Source organism: Musa acuminata, chromosome BXJ3-4, assembly GCF_036884655.1.
Source record: "Musa acuminata AAA Group cultivar baxijiao chromosome BXJ3-4, Cavendish_Baxijiao_AAA, whole genome shotgun sequence".
Lineage (NCBI taxonomy): Eukaryota > Viridiplantae > Streptophyta > Magnoliopsida > Zingiberales > Musaceae > Musa > Musa acuminata.
In genome coordinates, this window is record NC_088352.1 from 11,060,032 (window position 1) to 11,085,724 (window position 25,693).

Consider the following 25,693-nt stretch of genomic DNA (forward strand, 5'->3'; position numbering starts at 1 on the left):
AAATTGGCCATTATACCTTAACTTTAAATATTGGGCTTTTAACAAATAGGACTCATCTAATTGATTTTTATCTTAAAATATATATTTTTCATAAATTTGATAAAAATATCCTTTATCTTTCATCATTACTATCCCATTCTCATCATAGCGGTATCACTCGTTACCTTTCTTATTATGATAAGAGCAAGTGGATAGAATGAAGGTGCTTACTCGTGAATCGAAAACAACACTAAGAGGGGGAGGGTTAATTAGTGCTATCGAAAAACTTTTGACGATTCAAAAAATTTCTTTGGATGAAAATCGATATGGAGTGACCTTGACTTAAAGTAAGTATAAAGTGGAGTGGGCAATAAAACCAGTAAGCAATAAACGTTAATATTAAAGGAAAAGAGTATATCGGATTTATAGTGGTTCGATCGTCATGACATACGTCTACTCTTGATTCCTCCTTCGTCGAGGCTATCGATTTTCATTATCGATCTTCTTTCAATGGGTGAAGATCAACTACTCTCCTATAATTCTTTCTATTTTTTATAAGCTTAGGAGAAAACCTTTACGAGTCACTCATCCCTCCCTTAAATAAAAATCTAAACTTAGAATAAAAGTAGGAGAACTCTTAAAGAATTACAATAGCATTTTTTTACTTAGATCACAAAGTTTTCATTCAAGTTCTTCTCTCAATTAAGTAGGAATGAATGAGATATTTATAAACTTCAAATGTATTCAAAATTGGAGTAAAAACGATGAGAAGGAATAGCATCTGTCATGTTTTGATATATGAATACCTAGATAGGATATGTCATGGCGTCTCAGCATGCCTTGAACTCCACATTCCACGTGATTCATTCAATATAGGGACAAAAGCCTTCCGATCTAACCATCGGCGATAGAAGTCTTGTATAACAACGTAACAAAATTTTTATATTAAGAGGTTCTAATTAATTATTTAAAAAAATAATATAATAATCATAAATCTTGTTTGGTACGAGGAGAATTATTTCATGAATTAAAGAGAACTAATGGCTCGTATACTTGGCATCCCCATCAATCACATCATCATCATCATTTTATTCTTCTTCTATAATTTTAATACTCATCAAAACAAGATCCCAATTTTTGTAATCCGATCCGGTTTCAAACGTAACCGATCCAGATCCGATCGTTACTTGATATATTTATAGGGCAGCGAATTAGTCGGATTCCACAATATAAGCAGCAGAAGATGAACCCGGAAGTCTTCTATTTACGCGAGATGAAGCCCCAAAAGACCAAACCGGATTCTAAATCCCAACCCGATTGAAGTTTCTTTCAGTTATATTTAGGCCGAGCGGCGACTGCTTCGTTTCGCCCTCCAACGAAGCGTCGAGGCCTCGACTCGCTGATTCGCGGGCGCTCGCCCTCGACGGCCGAAACATTTCCTCGCCATGGATCCCTCCATCATGAAGCTCCTCGAGGAGGACGAGGTACGCCTTCTCCTCCTCCTCCTCCTCCTCCTCGTCTTCCTCTTCCTCTTCTTTGGTTCTTGGAATCACCTGCTGAGCTTCGCAATTTGTCATCGGAATGTATGAGTCTTTCTCTGCCCTAGGAAGAAGGAAGATAGGGTAATATATGATCTATTGTGTGCAGGATGAGAGCATGCACTCCGGCGCCGACGTGGAGGCCTTGTCGGCCGAGCTGAATCGCGACATCGGCGGTGAACCCGCCGCGATCGTCCAGCCCCCGGAGTCCGATGCAGGTGAAGCCGTTGTGTTCATCTCCGTGACATTGTTTTTTATGCCTTCTTGGCCTGCATGAGTACGTTCTTGATGCGGTAGTGATGCTATATGTATGTTCGGGTTCGATTTCTTGTCCATTTTGCTGTTAGAATCTGCATCCTATTCGGAGACATATGTTGTGGAACATTTCTTAGTCGATAGGGATATGGGCTGTCATAACTCCTTGATTGTATTGCCTTACTGAATTTTCTTCATTGTCACTTGGATTCTTCTGACAGCCTATTATAGGATTTGGAGAAGATAATGAGGCGCCACTTGGATAAGATGCCAATTAAGGAAGGCCTTTTCCCATGTGGCAAAAGTGGTAGTGAACACGATGGTTGAGGATGGAATGGTGCTGATATTTGCCACAATCTGTATGTTTGGATATAATTTGTATTCACAAGCTATAGATGAAATGGTAGCAGCGGTAGCCATTCTTTTCTCTGTAACATAATTAGGATTTAAATAAAATAGAAGATTTTCAAATCATAGTCATGTTCCTAGTGTTTTTAAGGATAAGATATGATGTTGAAAAGAGTTGGTTGATTGGATCTTTTGGTACTATGTGCATATAGCTATGAAAAAAAGCACATCATGGAATGGTCTATGGAGGATAATATTAGTAAATAACGACGAACAATTATATGGCAATGATTTCCTGAAGCATTATTCTTGCATGAGTTCTAATGACTGAGATTTGGTCCAAAAACAGCTCCCAATGTGGATGAAAAATTTACCAAGGAAGAGTACACTGCTTTTTATAAGAATTTCACAAATAACTAGAAACAACATTTCTGTGCAGGGGCCCAAGTTGATCTATAAAACATTCTATTTTGGCCAACAAAGGCTTTTCGGAAAGCTGAAGAAAATAAGGAAGTGCTTTTCTGTTAACCATGTAATTAATGAATATGTTTTGTCTCAGTTTAAGTTCCAAAGAAAGAAGCTTGTTCTCACATCTTAAATCTTGGAAAGAGCAAGGATGAGTAAAAGTTTTTTTTTCCGAAACAGAAATCGAGTAGTTTCACAAGGTTAATAAGTGTATTAGGCATCAAGGTACAGAGGATTGTGATGTTTCATTGTGTAGTGAACTCTCCTTGCCATCTGGTTGTCAGGATCATGGGTGGACTGCTCATATGGACCAGTATCTTGAGGGAATTGTTGCCTTTATATCCAGCAAATATGTTCTGTGGTTCAACCTAGAAGTATTTATGTTGGAGGAGCTAAGGAAAAGTAAATGCAGAGAATATCACCAAATTACACAAGGTCCTTAATGCTTACACATGTTACTTATATTAAGACCAAGGTTTTTACACACCAACTATATTTTACCAGTCCGACCAAGAACTCTGGACCATATCTTGTAAAGAGCAAGGATGAGTAAAAGTTTCACAAGGTTAATAAGTGTATTAGGCATCAAGGTACAGAGGATTATGATGTTTCATTGTGTAGTGAACTCTCCTTGCCGTCTGGTTGTCAGGATCATGGGTGGACTGCTCATATGGACCAGTATCTTCAGGGAATTGTTGCCTTTATATCCAGCAAATATGTTCTGTGGTTCAACCTAGAAGTACTTATGTTGGAGGAGCTAAGGAAAAGTAAATGCAGAGAATATCACCAAATTACACAAGGTCCTTAATGCTTACACATGTTACTTATATTAAGACCAAGGTTTTTACACACCAACTATTATTTACCAGTCCGACCAAGAACTCTGGAGCATATCTTGGAAAGAGCAAGGATGAGTAAAAGTTTCACAAGGTTAATAAGTGTATTAGGCATCAAGGTACAGAGGATTATGATGTTTCATTGTGTAGTGAACTCTCCTTGCCGTCTGGTTGTCAGGATCATGGGTGGACTGCTCATATGGACCAGTATCTTCAGGGAATTGTTGCCTTTATATCCAGCAAATATGTTCTGTGGTTCAACCTAGAAGTACTTATGTTGGAGGAGCTAAGGAAAAGTAAATGCAGAGAATATCACCAAATTACACAAGGTCCTTAATGCTTACACATGTTACTTATATTAAGACCAAGGTTTTTACACACCAACTATTATTTACCAGTCCGACCAAGAACTCTGGAGCATATCTTGGAAAGAGCAAGGATGAGTAAAAGTTTCACAAGGTTAATAAGTGTATTAGGCATCAAGGTACAGAGGATTGTGATGTTTCATTGTGTAGTGAACTCTCCTTGCCGTCTGGTTGTCAGGATCATGGGTGGACTGCTCATATGGACCAGTATCTTGAGCTTTATATCCAGTAAATATGTTCTGTGGTTCAATCTAGTAGTACTTATGTTGGAGGAGCTAAGGAAAAGTAAATGCAGAGAATATCACCAAATTACACAAGGTCCTTAATGCTTACACATGTTACTTATATTAAGACCAAGGTTTTTACACACCAACTATTATTTACCAGTCCGACCAAGAACACTGGACCATATAGCCTGCAATTGGGCGGTATTCATTACAGTGATACCAAGCAGTACAGGTCAGTATGCTGATACCTAATGGTTTGACAAGGTGTTGAAATTGATATACTGGAACAAGATTTGATCTTGTTTGTGACTGCCCTTATATCTGTCCCTTCTTTGTAACCCGAACACATCTGCCTTTTTGCCTTTTCCTTTTCACTCCATAGCATGTTCTTTTCCTTGTTAGCATGGTCAATGTTGTTTTTCTCTCCTATTTTCAGCTCCACTTTTATTGTTCTATTTTGTTACACCTCATCTCTTCTTTTCCCATATGTTCCTCTCTATGTCAAAAATTGTAATGGATGAGCATTCTGTAAGGGTTACATCCTATTATTTCATGTGAATTAACCTGTGGTCATGGTTGCCATTTGGTGGGGTTATACAAATAAGAAGAATGGGAGGGAGAAATAACCAACCATGCAGTCTCTCTCTGGATTCCTTTGATATTGTTGGTATCAGAGCATGGTCTAGGGCTTGTAGGTGTATTAGGTCCCTTGATTGACTTTAACCAATGATTGTCTTTAACCTATTATAAGAGTAATAGAGCCAATTCCAAATATTAGTGGTTTTATCACTCGGGGTGCTCATGATCGCAATGCTACTAGTGTACGCACTCGGAGAGGTGTTCATACAAATAATAAGTTGGAAACTCTTTGACAGTTGATCAGATATATAGAAACTGTGTTATTACTATTAAAGGTCATGATTTGCTAGTAGATCTTATTATACTAGAATTTCAAGATTTCGATGCTATCTTGGGTATGGACTGACTTTCAACATACCATGCAAATGTCGATTGTTTCCGGAAGACTATTACTTTTTCACCCTTAGATCAACCATCTTTCAAGTTCATTGGGATTCAGGAAAAGTTCCCTTATATTATTTCAGCTTTGAGTGCTACCCAATTATTACTCAAAGGATGTCAGGGATACTTGACTTTTATTTTTGGAGAAGAATCTAAGAAGCCAATATTAAAGGACATCCCCATTGTACGGGATTTTCCATATGTTTTTCCCGAAAATCTACTTGCACTACTACAAAATAGATAGATTGAATTTACAATTGATCTTACCTGGCACTGCACCTATTTCTAAACCTCCGTATAGAATGACACCAATTGAGTTGGAGGAGTTAAAGAAACAGATCCAAGAGCATTTGGATAAGGGTTCTATTCGATCCAGTGTATCACCTTGGGGTGCCGTTATCCTATTTGTGAAAAAGAAAGATGGATCTATGCGACTATGCATCGATTATAGACAACTCAATCAAGTGACCATAAATAATAAATATCCCCTTCCCCGAATAGATGATCTATTTGATCAACTTCAAGGTACTCAGGTATACTCGAAAATTGATTTAAGATTTGGGTATCATCGACTGAAGATAAGAGAAGGAGACGTACAAAAAAAAAAAAAAAAAAAAACTGCTTTTAGAACAAGATATGGTCATTATGAATTCTTAGTAATGCCTTTTGGACTCACAAATACACCGACTGCCTTTATGGATCTTATGAATAGGGTGTTCCACCCTTATCTTGATAAATTTGTAATTGTGTTCATTGATGATATCTTGATCTACTCTAAAAGCATAGCAGAGCATGAACACCATCTTAAGATAGTTTTGGAAGTCCTAAGGCAAGAGAGACTATATGCCAAACTAAGCAAGAGCAACTTCTGGCTCAATGAAATTATGTTTCTCGGTCATGTAATTTCAAGTGCTGGTATATCTGTTAACCCTCATAAGATTGAAGCCGTGATAAAATGGAAGCAACCTTCTAATGTTTCAGAGATTAGAAGCTTTTTAGGTTTGGTTGGATACTATAAAAGATTCGTAGAAGACTTTTAAAAAATAGTAGCACCATTGACCAGATTGACACAAAAGAATATAAAGTTCATGTGGGATGATAAATGTCAACAAAGTTTTCAAGAATTGAAGAAGGAATTAACCAGTGCTCCTATATTGGTGATTCCTTCGGGGGGAGAAGGTTTTGTAGTGTATGGCGACGCCTCACTACAAGGGCTTGGTTGCGTTCTAATGTAAAACGAGAGGGTAGTTGCTTATGCATCGAGGCAATTAAAGCCTCATGAGAAGAACTATCCTACTCATGACTTAGAGTTAGCAGCTATCATTTCTGCACTGAAAATTTGGAGGCATTATCTCTATGGATAGACTTTTGAAATCTTCACGGATCATAAGAGTCTCAAATATATTTTCACACAGAAAGATTTAAATATGAGACAAAGAAGGTGGTTGAACTTTCTAAAGGATTATGATTTTAATATCAACTACCATCCTGGGAAAGCTAATGTAGTTGCTGATGCCTTAAGCAGAAATACCTATAGTCTTGTAGCCTATATGAATATTCAAAGGAATTCTATGATGACGGAGTTGGCAGACTTAAAACTTAAACTTTTATCGGAGACAAATAAATGTTTTCTTGCGTGTCTGATGGCACAATCATATTTGGTGGAAAAGGTTAAAGAAAGTCAGAAGGAAGATACATATCTTCAAATGATAGTTAAGGACATAGCTCAAGGATCTAGACCTTAATTCCTCCAAGCCGAGGATGGTTCTATTACATTCCATAATCGACTTTGTGTTCCCGAAAGCCATCCAGTAAAGATGCAATTATTGGATGAGGCACATAGATCAAAATTTAACATCCATCCCAAGACTACTAAGATGTATCGAGATTTACGCCAAAACTATTGGTGGCGTGGTATGAAGAGAGATATAGCAAAATTTGTTTCTAAATGTTTGATATGCCAACAAGTGAAGATAGAACATCGAGTACCTACAGGAGAATTACAAAGGATTTTGATTCCTGAATGGAAGTGGGAGCAAGTCACTATGGATTTCGTGATAGGATTACCCAAGACTGTGAAAGGATATGACGAAATTTGGGTAATAGTAGACATACCTACTAAATCTGCTCACTTCCTCCCTATTAACAAGAAGTATTCATTAGATAAACTAGCAAGCTTATATATTAAAAAAATTATTCGATATCATGGGGTGCCAGTTAGCATTATCTCAGATAGAGATCCAAGATTCACCTCTAAATTTTGGAGAAGTCTACAAAAATCTTTGGGCACGCAGTTAAAGTTTAGTACAGCTTTTCACCCCCAAACTGATGGCCAATCTGAAAGGACAATACAAACTCTTGAAGACCTTTTAAGAGCATGTGCTTTGGACTTTGGTGGGAGTTGAGATATGCACTTGCATTTAATTGAGTTTTCTTATAATAATAGTTATCACTCTAGCATACAGATGGCTCCATTTGAAGCTCTTTATGGAAGAAAGTGCAGATCACCTATATATTGGGATGAGGTAGGAGAACAGAAAGTTTTGGGGCCTCAATTAATTCAAAAAGATACTGATAATATTCGAATTATACGTCAAAAATTATTAACTGCTTAAAGTCATCAGAAAAGTTATGCAGATCGAAGGCAAAGAGATCTAGAGTTCGAAGTTGGTGAGCACGTCTTCTTAAAGGTGTCGCCAACCAAGGGAGTTATGAGGTATGGTCAAAGGGGAAAGTTAGCCCTAAGATTTATTGGCCCATTTGAGATCTTACAAAAGGTTGGGCCTGTAGCATACAGATTGGCATTGCCCCCGGCTTTGGCTAGTATTCATGATGTATTTCATATGTCTATGCTTCGAAGATATATCAGGGATCCAACACATGTCATGTCTTACCAACCTCTACAGCTAAGGGATGATGCTACTTTTGGAGAACAACCAACCCAGATCTTGGAAAGGAAAGAACATGTTCTAAGGAACAAAATTATACCTTTGGTAAAGATTTGTTGGCAACACCATTCAGACCGAGAGGCAACGTGGGAAAGAGAAGAAGATATGCGAGAGCAGTATCCTCATCTATTCTATTAAGGTAAGCTAAATTTGGGGACCAAATTTCCTTTAGGAGGGGAGAAATGTAATCAAATCAAATATTTGAGATTGAGATTTAAATTTTGTTTTCCTTACTTGCCATCATAATTTAGGAAATCTTAATCTACTTCCTTGTTTGTTGATATGAATTAAGGAAGTAACTATTAAGTATTCCAAATATGATGATATCATATTTGTTAGTATATTAAATGGAAATAATTTATATTAAATAAATACGAAAATTAAAATTTATTTCCCTTAATAGAGGCTCACCTCCTCCTATTTAAAGGGGAGGGATCTCTCTCCTTCGTTCCTCACCTAGTCGAGCCTGGCAGTGGGAGGAACGAGGAGTTACACCCTGTTGACAAGAGAACGAGGAGTTACACCCTATTGACAAGAGGTAGGTTTCCCTACCTTTCTTAAAAGTTTTAGCTTTTATTTTGATTCTTTAAATGTTGAAAGTTTTATAGTTTGAAAAATGTGTATCAATTCTTTAAATGTCAAATTTTTTTGTATTAAAGTAATTAGTTAAAGTTTTCAAAATATTCTTTGACCCATGATTAAGGTTTTTATTGTAGAATTAAATATGTTAAAAAGGTATATGTTTTATATGATATATTTTCTGTATTACAGTTTATCTTTAATCTTATCTGGATTAAAATCTTGTTAGACTAGAATATGTTATCTAAAATCCCTTTTTGATATCCTTTGATCTGAAATTTAAAATATATTATTCTGAATGATTTAAAATATGACTAGAATATGTTGAAATTTTATGTGTTGAAAACATGATTTTTATTTGAATTTAGAAAGCTATTTTCTTGTGTTAAAACTTATCTCCTAGTCCCTCTTTTAATGTCTTATGATTTCTAGTCAAATTGAGAATGTTATTTCTTTGTATTAAAACTTTTCTCCTCATCTATCTTTTAATGCATTATTATGTTTTCATATATGTTGTTAATGGGTATATGCTATCACTGGTCCATGGGCCAAAGCTGGGCCAGTTTTATGTAATGCATGCTCAATCATGTATAATGCACATGACCAATAGATGGACTGGCTCAATCTAGTCCAATATTATTGTTGAACTTGAGCCCAAATATTGATTGAATTAAACTATACTTGATTAGTCTATATCAATTCAGGGTGATTCCGAATTGATTGGCTTATTCAAGTTAGTTTAACCTAAATTGAACTTAATCTAGTCTAAATTATACTAGTCTAGGGTGGTTCCAGACCAGTTAAATAAGGATTAGAAATCAGTTCAGTTAGGCTCTAGTAAATCGAGTTCAATTAAATCGATTAAACTAGAGTTCAAGTCAATTGAGGGTTAATTTATATTATTTGATATTGATGACTTTTGAAAGAGATGTTTTAAATATGTTATTTCATCCGGAAATGGATATGACCAGTGTGAGATTATATTCCTGCCAAGAGCAGGTAGGGCGATTCCCTTCGGGGATTAGCGGGCCGTCAGACGTGGCGGTTGGACGATTCCTCCATCCGCTGTTGGGAGGAACGTGTCCCCACTTTGGCGGGTGCGGGACACCACTCCATCCGCTGTTGGGAGTGTGATATGAGTTTGCCTCCATCCGCTGTTGGGAGAACACAAACTCATCCCGTAGGATAAAGCCTCTCCATCCGCTGTTAGGGGAGTGCTCCTTCGGGTACTTGATATACGCTAATGGGATGATTGATTGAATTTTAGTCATGTATTTATCTTGATTTGACTTTTGAGGTTCCTACTCAGCGTTGCTGAATTTTCTTTGTTTTTGATTTTCAGAGTAGCCTCCCTCTAGTACTAAATCGGATTCCAGTGGAGAGCGAACCTTCCTCTACCGCTAGGTAGAGCCACTTGGATGACTCTTGAAGTTAACTTTTCTATTTATAATTTGATGAATAAATGAATTGTAATAAATGGTTATAGATGATGAATAAAGTGATGTTTATTTATTTGGCCTGTGTGAAAATATATGAAAAAAAAAAAACCAGGATGTGACAATTTTTATGGTATCAGAGCCAGGTTTGGCCTGAGTTAGCTCATCAGACCCGGGTCATGACATTTGGTATCAGAGCCGACCTAGCATTAGGGCAGGGTGAGAGGGCTGCAGTAGGAAAGGGCTACCCGTGGATGGAGTCAGAGAACTCATCACGGCGTGGAGCCACCACTGAGTTAAACCTCACATGCACTATGCTAGGGTTCGATCTGGGATATGTCGGGCCTTGACGAGGACGTCAAGCTAATTGAGTTGGGGATAATGTAATATCCCATTAGTCCCACATCGGAAGTGGAGAATGTGTGTGATTAGCTTATAAGGGCCTGATGAGTGTACTACGTAACCTCCCGCTTAAGCATTTTGGTCCGCCGTTGAGGACCAAAATGGAGTTATTGGCCAGTTAATTCATCAGACCCGGGTCGTGACAGTTGGATATTATCTGTTGGACTTTGTGATGTGTAGCAGGAGATGTTGAAGACATTGAGAATGACAATGGGTCTAACCTGTGCTATCTATAAGTTCAGCAAAGGGCAATTGTGTACATTTTATAGTGTTCACCCATTAATAACATTTTATAGTGTTCACCCATTAATAACACACAAAATTGTATGGCTAGCAGTTCTGATATTATCTGTTGGACTTTGTGATGTGTAGCAGGAGATGTTGAAGACATTGAGAATGACAATGGGTCTAACCTGTGCTATCTATAAGTTCAGCAAAGGGCAATTGTGTACATTTTATAGTGTTCACCCATTAATAACATTTTATAGTGTTCACCCATTAATAACACACAAAATTGTATGGCTAGCAGTTCTGAACCAATCTGTAGTGAAATATCCCTGAATCTGTTTTTTCTGTCTGAGTTGAGTACAACAGAGTCACATTTCGGTTAAGTCCCGCTTAAGCATTTTGGTCCGCCGTTGAGGACCAAAATGGAGTTATTGGCCAGTTAATTCATCAGACCCGGGTCGTGACAGTTGGATATTATCTGTTGGACTTTGTGATGTGTAGCAGGAGATGTTGAAGACATTGAGAATGACAATGGGTCTAACCTGTGCTATCTATAAGTTCAGCAAAGGGCAATTGTGTACATTTTATAGTGTTCACCCATTAATAACATTTTATAGTGTTCACCCATTAATAACACACAAAATTGTATGGCTAGCAGTTCTGATATTATCTGTTGGACTTTGTGATGTGTAGCAGGAGATGTTGAAGACATTGAGAATGACAATGGGTCTAACCTGTGCTATCTATAAGTTCAGCAAAGGGCAATTGTGTACATTTTATAGTGTTCACCCATTAATAACATTTTATAGTGTTCACCCATTAATAACACACAAAATTGTATGGCTAGCAGTTCTGAACCAATCTGTAGTGAAATATCCCTGAATCTGTTTTTTCTGTCTGAGTTGAGTACAACAGAGTCACATTTCGGTTAAGTCCTACGGAGTGTAGGTTTATATTTGTCCTGTTCTTTTCTGTTTTTTGTTCATTACTCTTTTAGGTCAAGTTTTTTATTTTATTTTGTCCACTTTATTTCTCCATGGAATAATATTCCAATTTGGTTCCTAGTTCCTACATGAATTGATAAGTCGAAAATCTCAGTTTTATGCAACATGTTTTGAATGCCCATAATGATGATGGAATTACCTTTTTTACTGGATAGTGAATTGCATATATATTTTCCTGATGGAGTTTTTTCTAGAAGTTTATCATTTTGACCTAGTCATGAGTTCATTAGTACTATCTAAGCAATGGAGCAATTCGGCACCAGGACAAGTAATTGGGCAGTGGCAAACTTCCGGTGAGATAGAAAATGGCAGGGAAATCCAACAAAAGGAACACAGACAACATTTAGGATCGTCAGAACAGCATTCAACTGGAGGAGGGTTGATTCAGCCACCATATGTTGCCAAACCTCAAGATGAACAAGTTAGTAACCGACCAGAACATGACAGACTGCCTTTTTCAGCAAGAAGCCTCTCAGAAACAGTCAGAAACTAATTCGCTTCAATTTGTTGATAAGGAACAGGTAAAGAAACTTGAGCAAAGCAATATCCTGGAATCAAACACAGCTGAGGGACCAAAGCAGGAGGTCACTCAGCAGTCTGAAAACTTGCACCAGCAGAACATAGCGCAGCAGTCAAATAAACAGATACCTACTACCAACCTAGCAAGCATATCTTCTAATCATTCTGAGGGTCATCAGCAGCATGTAGTGCAGCAGTCAAATACTCAACAAATACCCCCTTCTAACCAAGCAAACTTGGTGATGAGGAAAACTAAAGCTGCTTCTTCTATACCATTTCAGATGCTGATTCCAATTTTACAGCCTCACCTTGACAAAGATAGATCCATGCAGCTTCAGGCTATCTTTACTAAACTTAGGGTAGGTCGTTTCCACATTTATGCCATTGGCTTTTATTTTCTACTGAATTCACTGAAGCAAGGAACTTCATGAAGCTGCACCTTGAAAACTTTCTGGAAATGCAGTACAGATAGAAGTTGGGACACATATACAACAGGAAAGGGAGTGATATGCCATCCATGTCATGTAAATGACCAATTGAATCATGCAACTTTTTTTTTTTTGGGGTCAAATGTTTGGTCTTTTTACTTTTTTTTGATAATATACCCTCTTCTCCTCTTCCCAAATTAAGAAACACCTCTTCCAGAGGCCATACATGCAACATCTGGTTATCATAAAGATAGAGTATGACTAAGCCTTTTTTCAATTTGAAGTACAACTAATGCATCAGATTTTAACAAATTCAAAATTTGTCACTAATACCACATCTGATTTTGTTTTACTTTTCTGAAAAAAAAATAAAATTAACTTTTGCTGAAGTGAATGATAACATTATGGTAAATCCAGAAGAAAAATAATGAAACAATCTTCTATTAATTAAATTATTTTGGAAGTCAAACTTAAAAAATGCACTGTTATTTTCTAGAATAATGAAGTCAGCAAAGAAGACTTTCTGAGAGCCACAAGGAACATTGTTGGGGACCAGATGCTTCGGCAAGCAGCTCAAAAGATCCAGATGCAGGCAAGTATTTGAAACATATTTCTAAAAGTTCTCTAGTATCTTAATACTATTGAAGGATATAACTTTGTCTAGAATTAAATTATTCTGTACGGATGCTTCGCTTTTTGTTGAACATATCAACAGGTTCAGATTCAAGCAGCTCAAAATTCTCAGACAAATACAAATTCATTTTCATTGCAGGCTCCTGCTTCCTCTCAGCAAATTTCTTCTAGTGGTGCTCAACAGATCACTGGGCCACAATCATTTCCAGCATCCCATTCCATGCCACAATCTCAGAATCTGAAAGCCAATGGATCACCTCCCCGTCAACCGTATGTACCTTCTACAACATTTCAAGTGCATCCTGGCACAAGTTTTACAAGTCCCCGGAACAATACTAAGAAGTCTCAAGAAGTTGAGACAGGGTCAGATGGCAAGGGACCCCATTCTGTGCAAAATTTTACTAACAACACGAATATGGCCAATCCAGAAAGAGACGTTTCAATGGTTTCATTACAGTCAGTTAACAAGCAGCAACAGGCCACACATATTCCGCAATCATCTTTCTCGATATCTGGAAGCACAAGTGGTTATCATACCCATGCATATCCAAGGCCATCTGTGAGTTCCTCAACTTCTCCCAGACCATCTAATGTAGATTCACATACAAGACAAGTTTCCCGTACTCAGGGAGTTGTTTCAACACAAATAAGGTCAACCCAATCCACGAACATAATGAATGTGCCTAAATATGATCAAAATGCTGCTAATGAAAGCAAAAGACAACAAGCTGGTCCATCGACAAGCCATTTTGCCTCCCAGCACAACCCACTTGCACGACAATTGGACGCAAACAAAGAGCAAAATGATAGTGGTTTCAAGTCAATGGCTTATGTGAAGCAAGAGGTTGATCAATCATCTGAACCTCCAAACAAGTCTCACATTGTACCTTCAGGAGTCACTTCACTTCGTACAGCTCATGTTAACCAAAAAAATTCTGCACTTGGATCCTCAAGTATGATGGGAACAACTCAGGTTTCAGGTCCTGTGCCTATCCAGACGGACCAAAGTGTGCAGGTTAGCAATTGCAATTTCAATTAGTTTGACTAGCATGAAGATCTGTATGAACTTTGAAATCTTACTGCTGGCTATTTTCTTGAGACAACAAAGAAGATGATTAGTAGATAATGAAGAAAATTTGAAGAGTAGTTTTAGCTCTTCATTTGGAAGAAAAAGTTGATGCTTATTGGAGGTAGTAACAGTTGGATTTCATTCTTACCTAACAAGTTCCATTTTTGTGCCATAAAATAGTAGGATATTCCAAGTATCCTTTTAAACTGGACTAATCCAGAGGTACACTTAATCTGTTCAAGTGGCTGCATAAAAACAGCCAGTGTCACTGGAGATGTTCTGGAGGAGTATGGTTTTGAGACTTGCCTTTCTATAGGCTCACAAGTCTCACCAAGGAGTTTCACTATGGCGTACAGTTCATTCATCTTTTCAAAAGGGTCATGCACCTGAAAGCACTTCCAAAATGTGTCACAGTTATAACTAACCTTTTTTCATTAATGAATCTTTCATTTATTTGAGGTAGGAGAAGAAATTAGACACACATGAAATGAATGAGAAGTTGGGTTGTTTGAAAAAGGGAAAGAAACTGGAGCACTCCTGATCTAGAAAGTACATGCCACATGGTAGGGTCAAGATGCCATGTAACACATGCTGGGGACAGTAGTTCACATGAGAACATATGTAGTTTACCAGAACATACTACAAAGTCATGAGCTCACTACCAAAATCAGAAATTATGATCGACTAATAAGCAACAGTGGACATAAGAATTGCTGGGTAATGCCTATTTAAGAACCCATTGAAAAGTTAAAATAACAAGTGGTATGTAAAGATTGGTGTAGTATTATCATTTATAGTGTTGAAGAGGGGAAGCAGCATGTGTAGCTACATAACCTAGAAAAGCATGTGTTTGTTGCATATTCAATATATGTTAAGCCATAGGATAGGTGGTATTATAGATTAGTATATATTATCACGTATAGTATTGAAGATGAGAAGCAGCATGTGTAGCTGCATGACCTAGAAATGCAATCGCATATTTTGCTTATTTGGTTTATCTATAATGTGTTTGTTGCATGTTTGATTTGTTTACTAGGTGGTCTTACTTGTCCGTGTATGCGCTTAAGGATCATTGTATCATGGCATTAGGTGTGACAGTACTTTTATTGCATGATACAATTTTGTGTCGTGTTGGTTGACATGTTCTTGTGTCAATCGACGGGGGTAAAAAATTGGTCTAACCACATGTTGGCTCCTTTGACATAAGTAGGTACAGTATGTGTGGATGCCTTTTTGGCATGGTACATTTTGAGCTGTATTGGCAAAATTCAGTTGGCATGGTAATTCTTATATTCCCCCATATCAACTGTCTTTTGGAACACCATGGCTGCATAGTAAGATCCCTTAATTAAGAGAAAAAAGAAACCAGATGATTCAATTTTCACATGATTAGATTTACAATCAATGCTTTTTTCCTCTTTCTTTATTTCCTTTCTTCACTTTTGTTACTTATCTTTGTTTCTAGTTCCTTTTTATCATTTTGCATTTGAGATGATGAGCTAAAGTTAGTATTTAGATTATTTAAATTTTGTGAATGCAAACGAACATTTTGATTGTTTATTTGTCAATATACTTAATTGCATTTTTTTTTTCAAGCTTCTCATGCCAAGTGCACCTTGTTTCATCTAGTCATGCTTTTCACCTGATTCTTGCGCCTAACTTTAGCTACTTCCTTTTCTTCATGTGTTAATTATTTACTTAATCAAAACTGTAGTTGCTTTTTTGTTCATGTACCTGTCAGATGCTGTACAGGATGTTTTGTGCTAGCTAATATGTTCTCTGAATTCATGATTGCATAGTTCAGATTACATTAACCTGCTTAAAGTATTGTGGAAAGCTACATGTTGAATGGCACACTTAAGCCATTGCTAAAGGAGTCTCTTTTTTTTCAATTAGTCTGTGGAATATGTCCTACCGTAAGAACATTAGCATAAGACTTTCCTTACAAACTGCCTCTTATAACATGTGTCTTCCTCTAAATTTAAATGTAAACTTCAAATGTGAAGTACATTAATGTAAGGTTATGATGACCATTTGACATCTTTGTTTCATAAAAGTGTTCTTTTTCTTTCTTCTTGACAACTGGGATTATGTGAAGCTGGATGCACTCTCAGGTGTCATCTGCAACTCTTCCACTTTCTGGGGCAACCGTGAAAACTCCCTCAAAGAAACCAACTGTTGGGCAGAAGAAGCCTTTGGAAGCATTAGGCTCGTCTCCTCCCATGTCCAGGTTAACCTTATATTTAATATTCCTTTAATGTGGTTCATGTAGCCTTGTTCAATCTTGCTAGACGTATAAATAGAACTAAACTTCCAAAAATCTTTCTTTTTTTCCATCAGCAAAAGGCAGAAGACATCTGGTACTTCTATTGATCAAAGCATTGAACAACTAAATGATGTTACGGCTGTTAGTGGAGTTGATCTAAGGGTATAAAATTTTTGTATGTTACTTTTGTTATGTATATATAACTTTTAGCTTTTGATTAGTTAAGAAAAAGGTGATGGATCATTAGACTCAATGCTTGACTGTATTTTACTCTTTAATAGGAAGAGGAAGAGCAACTATTATCTGGCCTGAAGGAGGAGAACCAAACTTCAGAAGCAACCCGAAGGGTTGTACAAGAAGAAGAAGAGAGGTTGCTTTTGCAGCAGGCCTCCCTTCGGAAAAAGCTCTCAGATATCAGTTACTACCTCTTTTATGTGATGCTGTTGTTTTCATGTAAGATGAAAATTATAATCAAAATGGTTTTGATTAGTGGTGCTTGTTGCAGTGTTCAAATGTAGTTTGAAGAATATAGGTGGTGATGTGGAGCGTTGCTTGTCAATGGTGAGGAATTTCTTATGCTTCATTTTGGAAGTGATGTATTACTTGATCTGACTTGCTGTTCCTCAGTGTGTGGAGGAGCGTTTGAAGGGGTTGATATGTTATCTCATAAGACTGTCAAAACAGGTTAGTGCTATTTAAAGATTACCAACATGTCTGCGTTAGTTACCAGTTTTTATCATTTTCACCTCCTGAGGTTTTCTTTTTGCCCCTTTTTTAGAGGGTTGATCTTGAAAAATCTAGGCACCGGTTTGTAATCACTTCAGATGTACGGCATCAAATTTTGTTAATGAACCAAAAAGCCAAGGAAGAGTGGGACAAAAAGCAGGCTGAAGAGTGTGACAAGCTTCGAAAAGTAAATGAAGTGAGTAGTCAGAGTCTTGTTTCTTTTTCATTTTTTGCTACTGTACTACTGATGTTCTTCGTGAGTATGCATTGTTAAGTTTATCTGTTGCATTGTGTGATATTTTGCTATTTCATTTGAATTTTCAAAGAACATAAATCTTGCTACTAACTATATTTCTGGTATAATTTGCCTGCTAATCATTTACTTTATCATGATATATAGTGCTTAATTTCAATTAACTTTGTCCAATGCATGGGGATAGGTTAACGGTGCAATACGCAGTTGTAATTTCTACAACAAGTTAGTCTAGAGCTGGTGCATGAAAGTGTATATTAGGCTACTACTGATATGGTGATGACACGACATAGACTAACATGACCTTTCCAGTGATTGCTCTAGGTCAGTTATGGATGATTGCCTATGCACACATGCTAGTGCTTGTTACTTGAGTGGTAAACCTCAATATCCTTGGGCACATATATATATATATATATGTGTGTGTGTGTGTGTATGTATATATGCATGTGTATATATATATATATATATATATATATATATATATATATATATATATATATATATATATACACATATTTTTATGCCAGAATACATTTATTTATATGCTGCTTAGTTTTAAAATAATGATTGTATGCATATACCTGTATTTTTTGAGTCTCTTGCTTTTGCAATCTCTATAATATTGAAATTATCACATTGTGTATAAAATGATGAAGTGACTTTTTCTAAAAGCTTGCAAGTTGGGTTATTGACAAGGCACCGAGGCTATGTTTTACACTATTAGATAGGTCCATCACCTCAAGTTGCCTACACTGTTTGGCAATTATTTTGTCATTCTACAAACTTCTTAGTTCTTACATCATAATTAGTTACTGCTGCATGTACACATTTGGAGATGGAAACATCTGATCTTTGGCATGAATTATTTTGGGAAGCCAGAAGTCAAGGACTTACCCAGTTTACCCTAAGCAAACACTTGTTTGTTAAACTAAAGCACTTCCTGAACCAAGTCATTGTTTCACTGTCGATATGTTTTTTTTTGTCCTTTTGTCGTTGCTCTTCTACTTCGGACACGTCATTTAAGCAATTTCAGGCCAAAAATGTCTATGGTAATCTATAACTGCGATTATCTGTAATTGCAGATGGATGGAAGTGCAGGGGTTGATGCAGAGAAGGACAAAGAAGAAGGCCGTTCAAAGACCCTTAAGGTAGAATTGATCTTTAACAGAATTTTTTCTGTTTTCTATTTCCAATCAATTATTGGTCTGTAAGCAGGCTAACAAGGAAGAGGATGATAAAATGAGAGCAACGGCTGCAAATGTTGCAGCCCGAGCTGCTGTTGGTGGAGATGATATGCTGTCAAAATGGCAACTCATGGCTGAGCAGGCTCGGCAGAAACGTGATGGAGTTGATGGGGCCTCTGGTTCCCAACAAGGTAAAAGTGCAAGCAGCAAATCATTATTGAGCTCAGGAAGAGGTTCAAAAGAAAAACAAGAATTTGAAAAGAAAGGTTCCTCTGCCTTTTGTACATCTGGTAAGTATGTTGTATATCATGCAATGTTTAGTATATGCTCTTTGACGCTAATACTACAAATCTAGGGATGCCAGTGAATTAGATCTCATCTGATCAGAATCAAATAGACTGAGTTTACGGTGATGATTCCAATGGTCGTATAATCCAATTTGATTTATAATTCAATTTGATATGGATTGGTTTAAACTGAAGGTTTTAGTCCAATCCAGGAATCAGTTGATATCCCTACATGTTATATATATGATGTATATTTAATTTTGAGGTTTTCAAATCCTTTTTTAGATCACGTCTAATGGTGGATTTTTAACTTAATATCTCTTGCAAAGAATATGCAACGACCATGTTTTAATCCAGCTGTCTACCCCCACTCCACCTATGGTTGTCGATGGATTGGATTCGACCTAGTTCAATGAGGGATCCGATATGGTTGGAATCAATTGTTGATCGACTTTATGATCTACTTTAGGTCCAAGCCGACCTAATCCAACCCATCTCATTCATTTATGGTGTCAGAGATCTGATGTTTGACCTATATTCATATACAGCATGAAAAGAGTTACCATGAATTATACTTCAATCTGATTCTGCAGGGAGCATGAGAAGATTCGGCAGGAACAGTGCCCAGGCATCTCATCCAAAAGTGGCACGCAAGATTTCTGTTAAAGATGTGATTGCAGCCCTTGAGACGGAGCCTCAGATGTCAAAATCATCTTTGATCTACCGCCTGTACGAGAGACTGTCCGGTGATTCCCCAGCAGAATAGTTTGAAGGGCGAGCGTCATCGATACCCTTTTATAATTGAATAAGATATATAATTGTATAAAATGTTTTTCAAAATTTCTTGGAATCCAATTAGGTAAAATTGTTTTCAAACAATTTTTTTGCTTTGTTTGTTTTGATTTTGTATCTCTTTTATATCTTATCAATTAATGGGCCAAGTTGGAGATACTTAGAATACGTGGCCCTTTTATAATTGAATAAGATATATAATAGAATAACTAATTGGGTTCCATTGCGATATTTTAGTCAATATAGACTAAGTCCACTACGGAACGATTCCTTCTCTACGGGTTGAGGGGGTGTTAGTGTGTTAGAGCGTCATAACGTTGACACGTATAGACGCACCTCTCCGTTGAGGGATTCAGTTATTCTCCTCGACTCTCCTCCTAGGAAGAGAGGAGAAAGAGTCTACTTTTCGCACTCCTTGCAGATTCCACAGCGCGATCGGATTAAAGACGAAGCCTGCAGCAATTTTGGATCACGGTACTGAGCAGATCAAACAAGATCTCTGAACGGATGTACGCATCGTATAATTAGATCTATGTATTGATTTCAATTCTGACATATAGGTTAATTCCGCATTTTTGACTTAGCATAATAATAGATTTTTATGCTTACAATTGGTATCAGAGCCCGGTTTTTGAAATCATGCATTAGATCTGTAAATTAATTTATGATGCATAATTACCTTTATTTTTCAAGAACTGTTAAGCAGTAATGGTCACCGTCGACCTCGCTGCAAATCTGCGGTTACGCCGAGTAGCGTGGGACATCACAGAACCTGTCCCATATACGGACATCACAGAACCCCGTCCACGTGACGGCATTACAGAACTCCGTCCGTGCGACGGCATCACAGAACTCCGTCCGTGCGACGGCATCACAGAACTCCGTCCATGTGACGGCATCACAGAACTCCGTCCGTGCGACGGCATGACAGAACTTCGTCTGTGCGACGGCATCACAGAACTCCGTCCGTGCGACGGCATCACAGAACTCCGTCCGTGCGACGGCATCACAGAACCCCGGTCGCACACGGCCAGAATCCGTCCATGCGACGGTCGGCCGCACGCAGGCAGACAACCCAGGTGGCGGCCATGCGTGAGTTGGCCGTGCACAGGCGGCGGCTGCGTGCTGGCAGCAGCCACCCGCGGGCAGGAACCGCCGCAGCGGCAGCGGCCGCGCGTGAGCAGTAGCAGCCCCGCGACGGCAGCGCCGTGGCGACAGTGGCCGCGCACAGGCTAGAACTGCCGCTGGCAGCCGCGCACAAGCGGTCGCTGGCAGCCGCGCACAGGCGGTCGCTGGCAGCCGCGCACAGGCGGCAGCCCGCAGCCGCGCACAGGCGTCAGCCCGCAGCCGCGTACTGGCGGCCAAGCCACAGGCAGCAGCGGCAGCGCCGCTCGCGCATGCGGCGGCGGCGGCGATGGCAGATTAGGGTTTTGGCATATTTACGTTTTTGTCCTCGAGGATAGGGTTTTTGAAAATTTACAGATTTACCCTTTGCAAATATCGTAATTACATAAAGTTTTGCCCTCGGGTCTAATTTCTACCAAATTACAGTTCTGTCATTCGCATATTTTCGATTTATATCCTATCAAATATTTTCGGTTTTTATCATTATGAAATTGAGAAATTTATGTTATATTCTCAATTATAAAATTGATAAATATCATTTATTATAATTATGATTAATTTTAATCATGATTATATTTTTTTGATTATTTGATTGGATTTAATTTTGATTAAAAAAAAACTATAAATTATGGTTTATTTTATGGGTTTCTCATATGAATTATTCATTATATATGTGGTAAATAAAATTAAAATCCAATTATTGTTTTTTGGAATTTTTATTTATTTATTCACATGTATATGTTTGAAATTATCATATGAGTTTTATTAAAGTTCAATAATTATTATGGTTATTTTATTATTGAACTGCTTTACATAAATGTTCAATAATTATTATGGTTATTTATTATTGAACTTCTTAGCATTAAATTTCAATAATTATTATTGTTATTTATTATTGAATTGCTTTGTATTAAAGTTCAATAATTATTATGGTCATTTATTATTGAACTACTTTATATAAATGTTCAATAATTATTATTGTTATTTATTATTGAATTGCTTTGTATTAAAGTTCAATATTTATTATGGTCATTTATTATTGAACTGCTTTATATAAATGTTCAATAATTATTGTCGTTATTTTATTATTGAATTGTTTTACATTATTGTTCAATAATTATTATGGTTATTTATTATTAAATTATTTTGCATTAATATTCAATAATTATTATTGTTCTTTATTATTAAACTATTTTGCATTAGTATTCAATAATTATTATGGTCATTTTATTATTGAATTGCTTAGCAAAAATTAAATAAATTGATGAATATTATTTGTAATTCATTTCCCTATTAGCTATCAAAGTGGCTTAGGATGATAAACTTTTGTGATATGAATTATAATAAAAGTTTTATTATTTATAGGACATTTTTATTTTATATCATGGCATTAGTCTTGTAGCCACCAAAGTGACCTGGACTAATGACTTATAAAATAATATTAAAGAATTAGTCCTAAATGATATTAAAGAAATAATATTCATAATGACACATATAATTATGAGATTTAGATAATCCCAAAGGAGAATCTAATTCAAATAATTATGTGATGGGGTAGGATGATACTATTTTAGATATCCTTGCAGTTTAGGGTTGTATACCCAAAGGTAACAATATCTATTCCTCAAGGATGGTATTAGTCCTCTAAAATATTCTTGAGTGAACACTAGATATGTCAATATTTCACTCAAAGGTGTAATATAGATGATATCAATAGTTCATCAATTTTTGACAAACTCAAAGCATTAATGTTGTTATATATCTTTTGCAGTGGTACTTCCGCATATACACTCATATGCTTCAAGTGTCCTTGTACTTTCTGGATCAAATTATTCAGAATGGTTAGAGCATGTGCAATTCACACTGGGTGTATTAGATCTTGATCTAGCATTACTTGTTGAAAAGCCTGCAGACTTGATTGATGAAAGTACTGCAGAACAAGTTAATGAAATGAAGGCTTGGGAAAGATCTGATAGGCTTAGTTTAATGTTCATAAGAATGACAATTGCAAATAACATAAAGACTTCATTACCGATTGCAACTAGTGCAAAGGAATATTTAAAAGTTATTGAAGACAGATTTAAATCTGCTGATAAGTCATTGGCTGGCACATTGATGAAAGAACTGACTACGGCTCAGTATGATGGTACTCGAGGAATTCAGGATCATATCCTCAATATGGCTGACAAAGCTGCAAAACTTAAAACATTAGGCATGAATGTTGATGAATCTTTCCTCGTGCAATTTATTCTTAATTCTCTTCCTTCTCAGTTTGGCTCATTCAAGATTCACTATAATACAAATAAGGATAAGTGGGACTTGAATGAGTTGACTAGCATGTGTGTTCAGGAAGAATTGAGATTAAGGCAGGAAAATTCATATAATGTCATGACGACTACTCAAGGAGGTGGTAATAAGAAAAGAAAGTTGAAGCATCATCTATCAAAGAGATTTGCTAAGTCTGGAAATGTTAAACAGACTAATGAAAAGAAAGCCTTTACTGTAAAGTGCTTCTTTTGTGGCAAGAAAGGACATGTGAAGAAGGATTGCATTAAACGCAATACTTGGTTCGAAAAGAAAGGTATTAACTCGACCTTTGTATGTTTCGAATCAAACATCACAGAAGTTCCTTCTAACACTTGGTGGATTGATTCCGGTGCTTCAACTCATGTTACAAATAACATGCAGGGATTCCTTTCAATTCGGAAACCAAAAGAACATGAAAGATTCATCATTATGGGAAATCGTCTTAAAGCGAAAGTGATATCAATGGGAACTTATCGTCTACGCTTAGAGACGGGTCACTTGATGGATCTTGTTGACACATATTATGTCCCTACAATTTCTAGAAATTTGATTTCTCTTTCTAGAATTGATGAGTTGGGATATTGTATTTCTTTTGGTAGTGGCAAACTCAGCATATTTTACGATTCAATAAAAGTTGGTTCTGGAATTCTTTGTGATGGTTTGTACAGAATTAATTTGGATCTTGAGTTTGCAAAGACACTAATGACCCTGCAATCAAATGTTGGATTGAAACGTAGTTTCAATAATGAAAGATCTTCCATATTGTGACATAGACGATTGGGGCATATCTCCAAGGAAAGAATTGAAAGATTAGTGAAGGATAATATTTTGGAATATTTAGACTTCACTGATTTTGATATTTGTATAGATTGCATTAAGGGAAAGCAAACTAAACAAATAAAGAAAAATGCCACAAGAAGTAAAGAACTCCTTGAGATTATTCATACTGATATCTGCGGACCACTCCATATTTCTTGTTTTAGTGGAGAAAAATATTTCATCACATTTATAGATGATCTGTCCAGATATGGCAAAGTTTATCTAATACATGAAAAGTCTCAAGCCGTTGATACTCTTGAAGTATACATAAATGAGGTTGAGAGACAATTAGATAGAAAAGTTAAAATTGTCAGATCTGATAGAGGTGGTGAATTTTATGGCAGATATGATGGATCTAGTCAGAATATTGGTCCTTTTGCTAGATTCCTAGAACAACGGGGTATTTGTGCTCAATATGCATTACCAGGTGTGCCACAGCAGAACGGTGTTGCTGAAAGGCGAAATCGTACTCTGATGGATATGGTTAGGAGCATGATGAGTTATTCCTCTGTACCCGAGTCGATGTGGGGTGAAGCTCTTAGGACAGCTATGTATATCTTGAACAGGGTTCCTAGCAAGTCAGTTTTATCGACTCCATTTGAGTTATGGACTGGTAGGAAACCCAATCTGAGACATCTACATATATGGGGGTGTCATGTAGAGATAAGAGTATTTAATCCACATGAAAAGAAATTGGATCCAAGAACTATTTCAGGATATTTTATTGGTTATCCAGAAAAATCCAAGGGATACATATTTTATTGCCCTAATCATAGTATGAGAATAGTAGAATCTAGTAATGCAAAATTCCTAGAAAATGGCGAAATCAGTGGGATTGAAAAATCTCAAAGGATTAATTTTGATATTGAGGAGATTCAGGTTAATTCTCCCATATCATCTCATGTTCGAGAGATTGTTGTTCCTCAAATCAATGAGAGTATTGATGAGGGTGAACAACAAAATAACATCCAACAACTCTCACATGATGTTGATGTCGTCGCTGATGATCTTGTAGAACAATCACAATTGGCAGATTTGAGAAGATCTCAAAGGAAAAGGAAACATGCCATTTCTGATGATTATGTTGTATATCTACAAGAATCAGATTATGATATAGGAATAAAAAGAGACCCCTTATCGTTTTCACAAGCCATAGAAAGTAACGATTCTGAAAAATGGTATGATGCAATGAAAGAAGAGTTAAAATCAATGGCACAGAATGATGTCTGGGATCTCGTTGAATTGCCTAATGATTGTAAAAGAGTCGGTTGTAAATGGGTCTTTAAGACAAAACGCGACTCAACGGGCAATATCGAACGATATAAAGCCAGACTTGTGGCAAAAGGTTTTTCTCAAAAGGAAGGCATCGACTATAATGAGACTTTTTCTCCTGTTTCTAAAAAGGACTCATTGAGAATCGTTATGGCATTAGTAGCTCATTATGATCTTGAGTTGCATCAGATGGATGTGAAAACGACATTTCTGAACGGGGATCTGGATGAGGAAATCTATATGGAACAACCTGAAGGATTCATAGAAAAGGGAAAAGAAAGTTGGGCTTGTAAACTTAAGAAATCCATTTATGGCCTTAAACAAGCTTCCAGACAATGGTATATAAAGTTTCATAATACCATTACTTCCTTCGGATTTAA

The 25,693-nt window shown here is 36.9% G+C and overlaps 1 protein-coding gene across 3 annotated transcripts; it reads left to right on the forward strand.

Moving 5' to 3' along the window:
- The first annotated feature begins 1,244 nt into the window (after nt 1–1,244).
- Nucleotides 1,245–19,958, forward strand: LOC135635746 (transcription initiation factor TFIID subunit 4b-like). 3 transcript variants are annotated; one of them, XM_065147043.1, is made up of 15 exons: nt 1,245–1,463; nt 1,627–1,735; nt 11,861–12,051; nt 12,146–12,508; nt 13,074–13,169; nt 13,350–14,225; nt 16,394–16,509; nt 16,620–16,707; nt 16,827–16,962; nt 17,051–17,106; nt 17,173–17,229; nt 17,324–17,467; nt 18,610–18,675; nt 18,743–19,001; nt 19,592–19,958. In XM_065147043.1, the coding sequence occupies exons 1-15, from the start codon at nt 1,425–1,427 to the stop codon at nt 19,762–19,764; spliced, it is 2,769 nt and encodes a 922-aa protein (XP_065003115.1). In that variant the 5' UTR covers nt 1,245–1,424; the 3' UTR covers nt 19,765–19,958. The 3 variants fall into 3 exon arrangements, with proteins under 3 accessions (XP_065003115.1, XP_065003114.1, XP_065003116.1); XM_065147042.1 differs by having other exon boundaries at nt 12,152–12,508; nt 17,036–17,106; XM_065147044.1 differs by having other exon boundaries at nt 1,246–1,463; nt 11,894–12,051; nt 12,152–12,508; nt 17,036–17,106.
- Nucleotides 19,959–25,693: the final 5,735 nt, after the last annotated feature.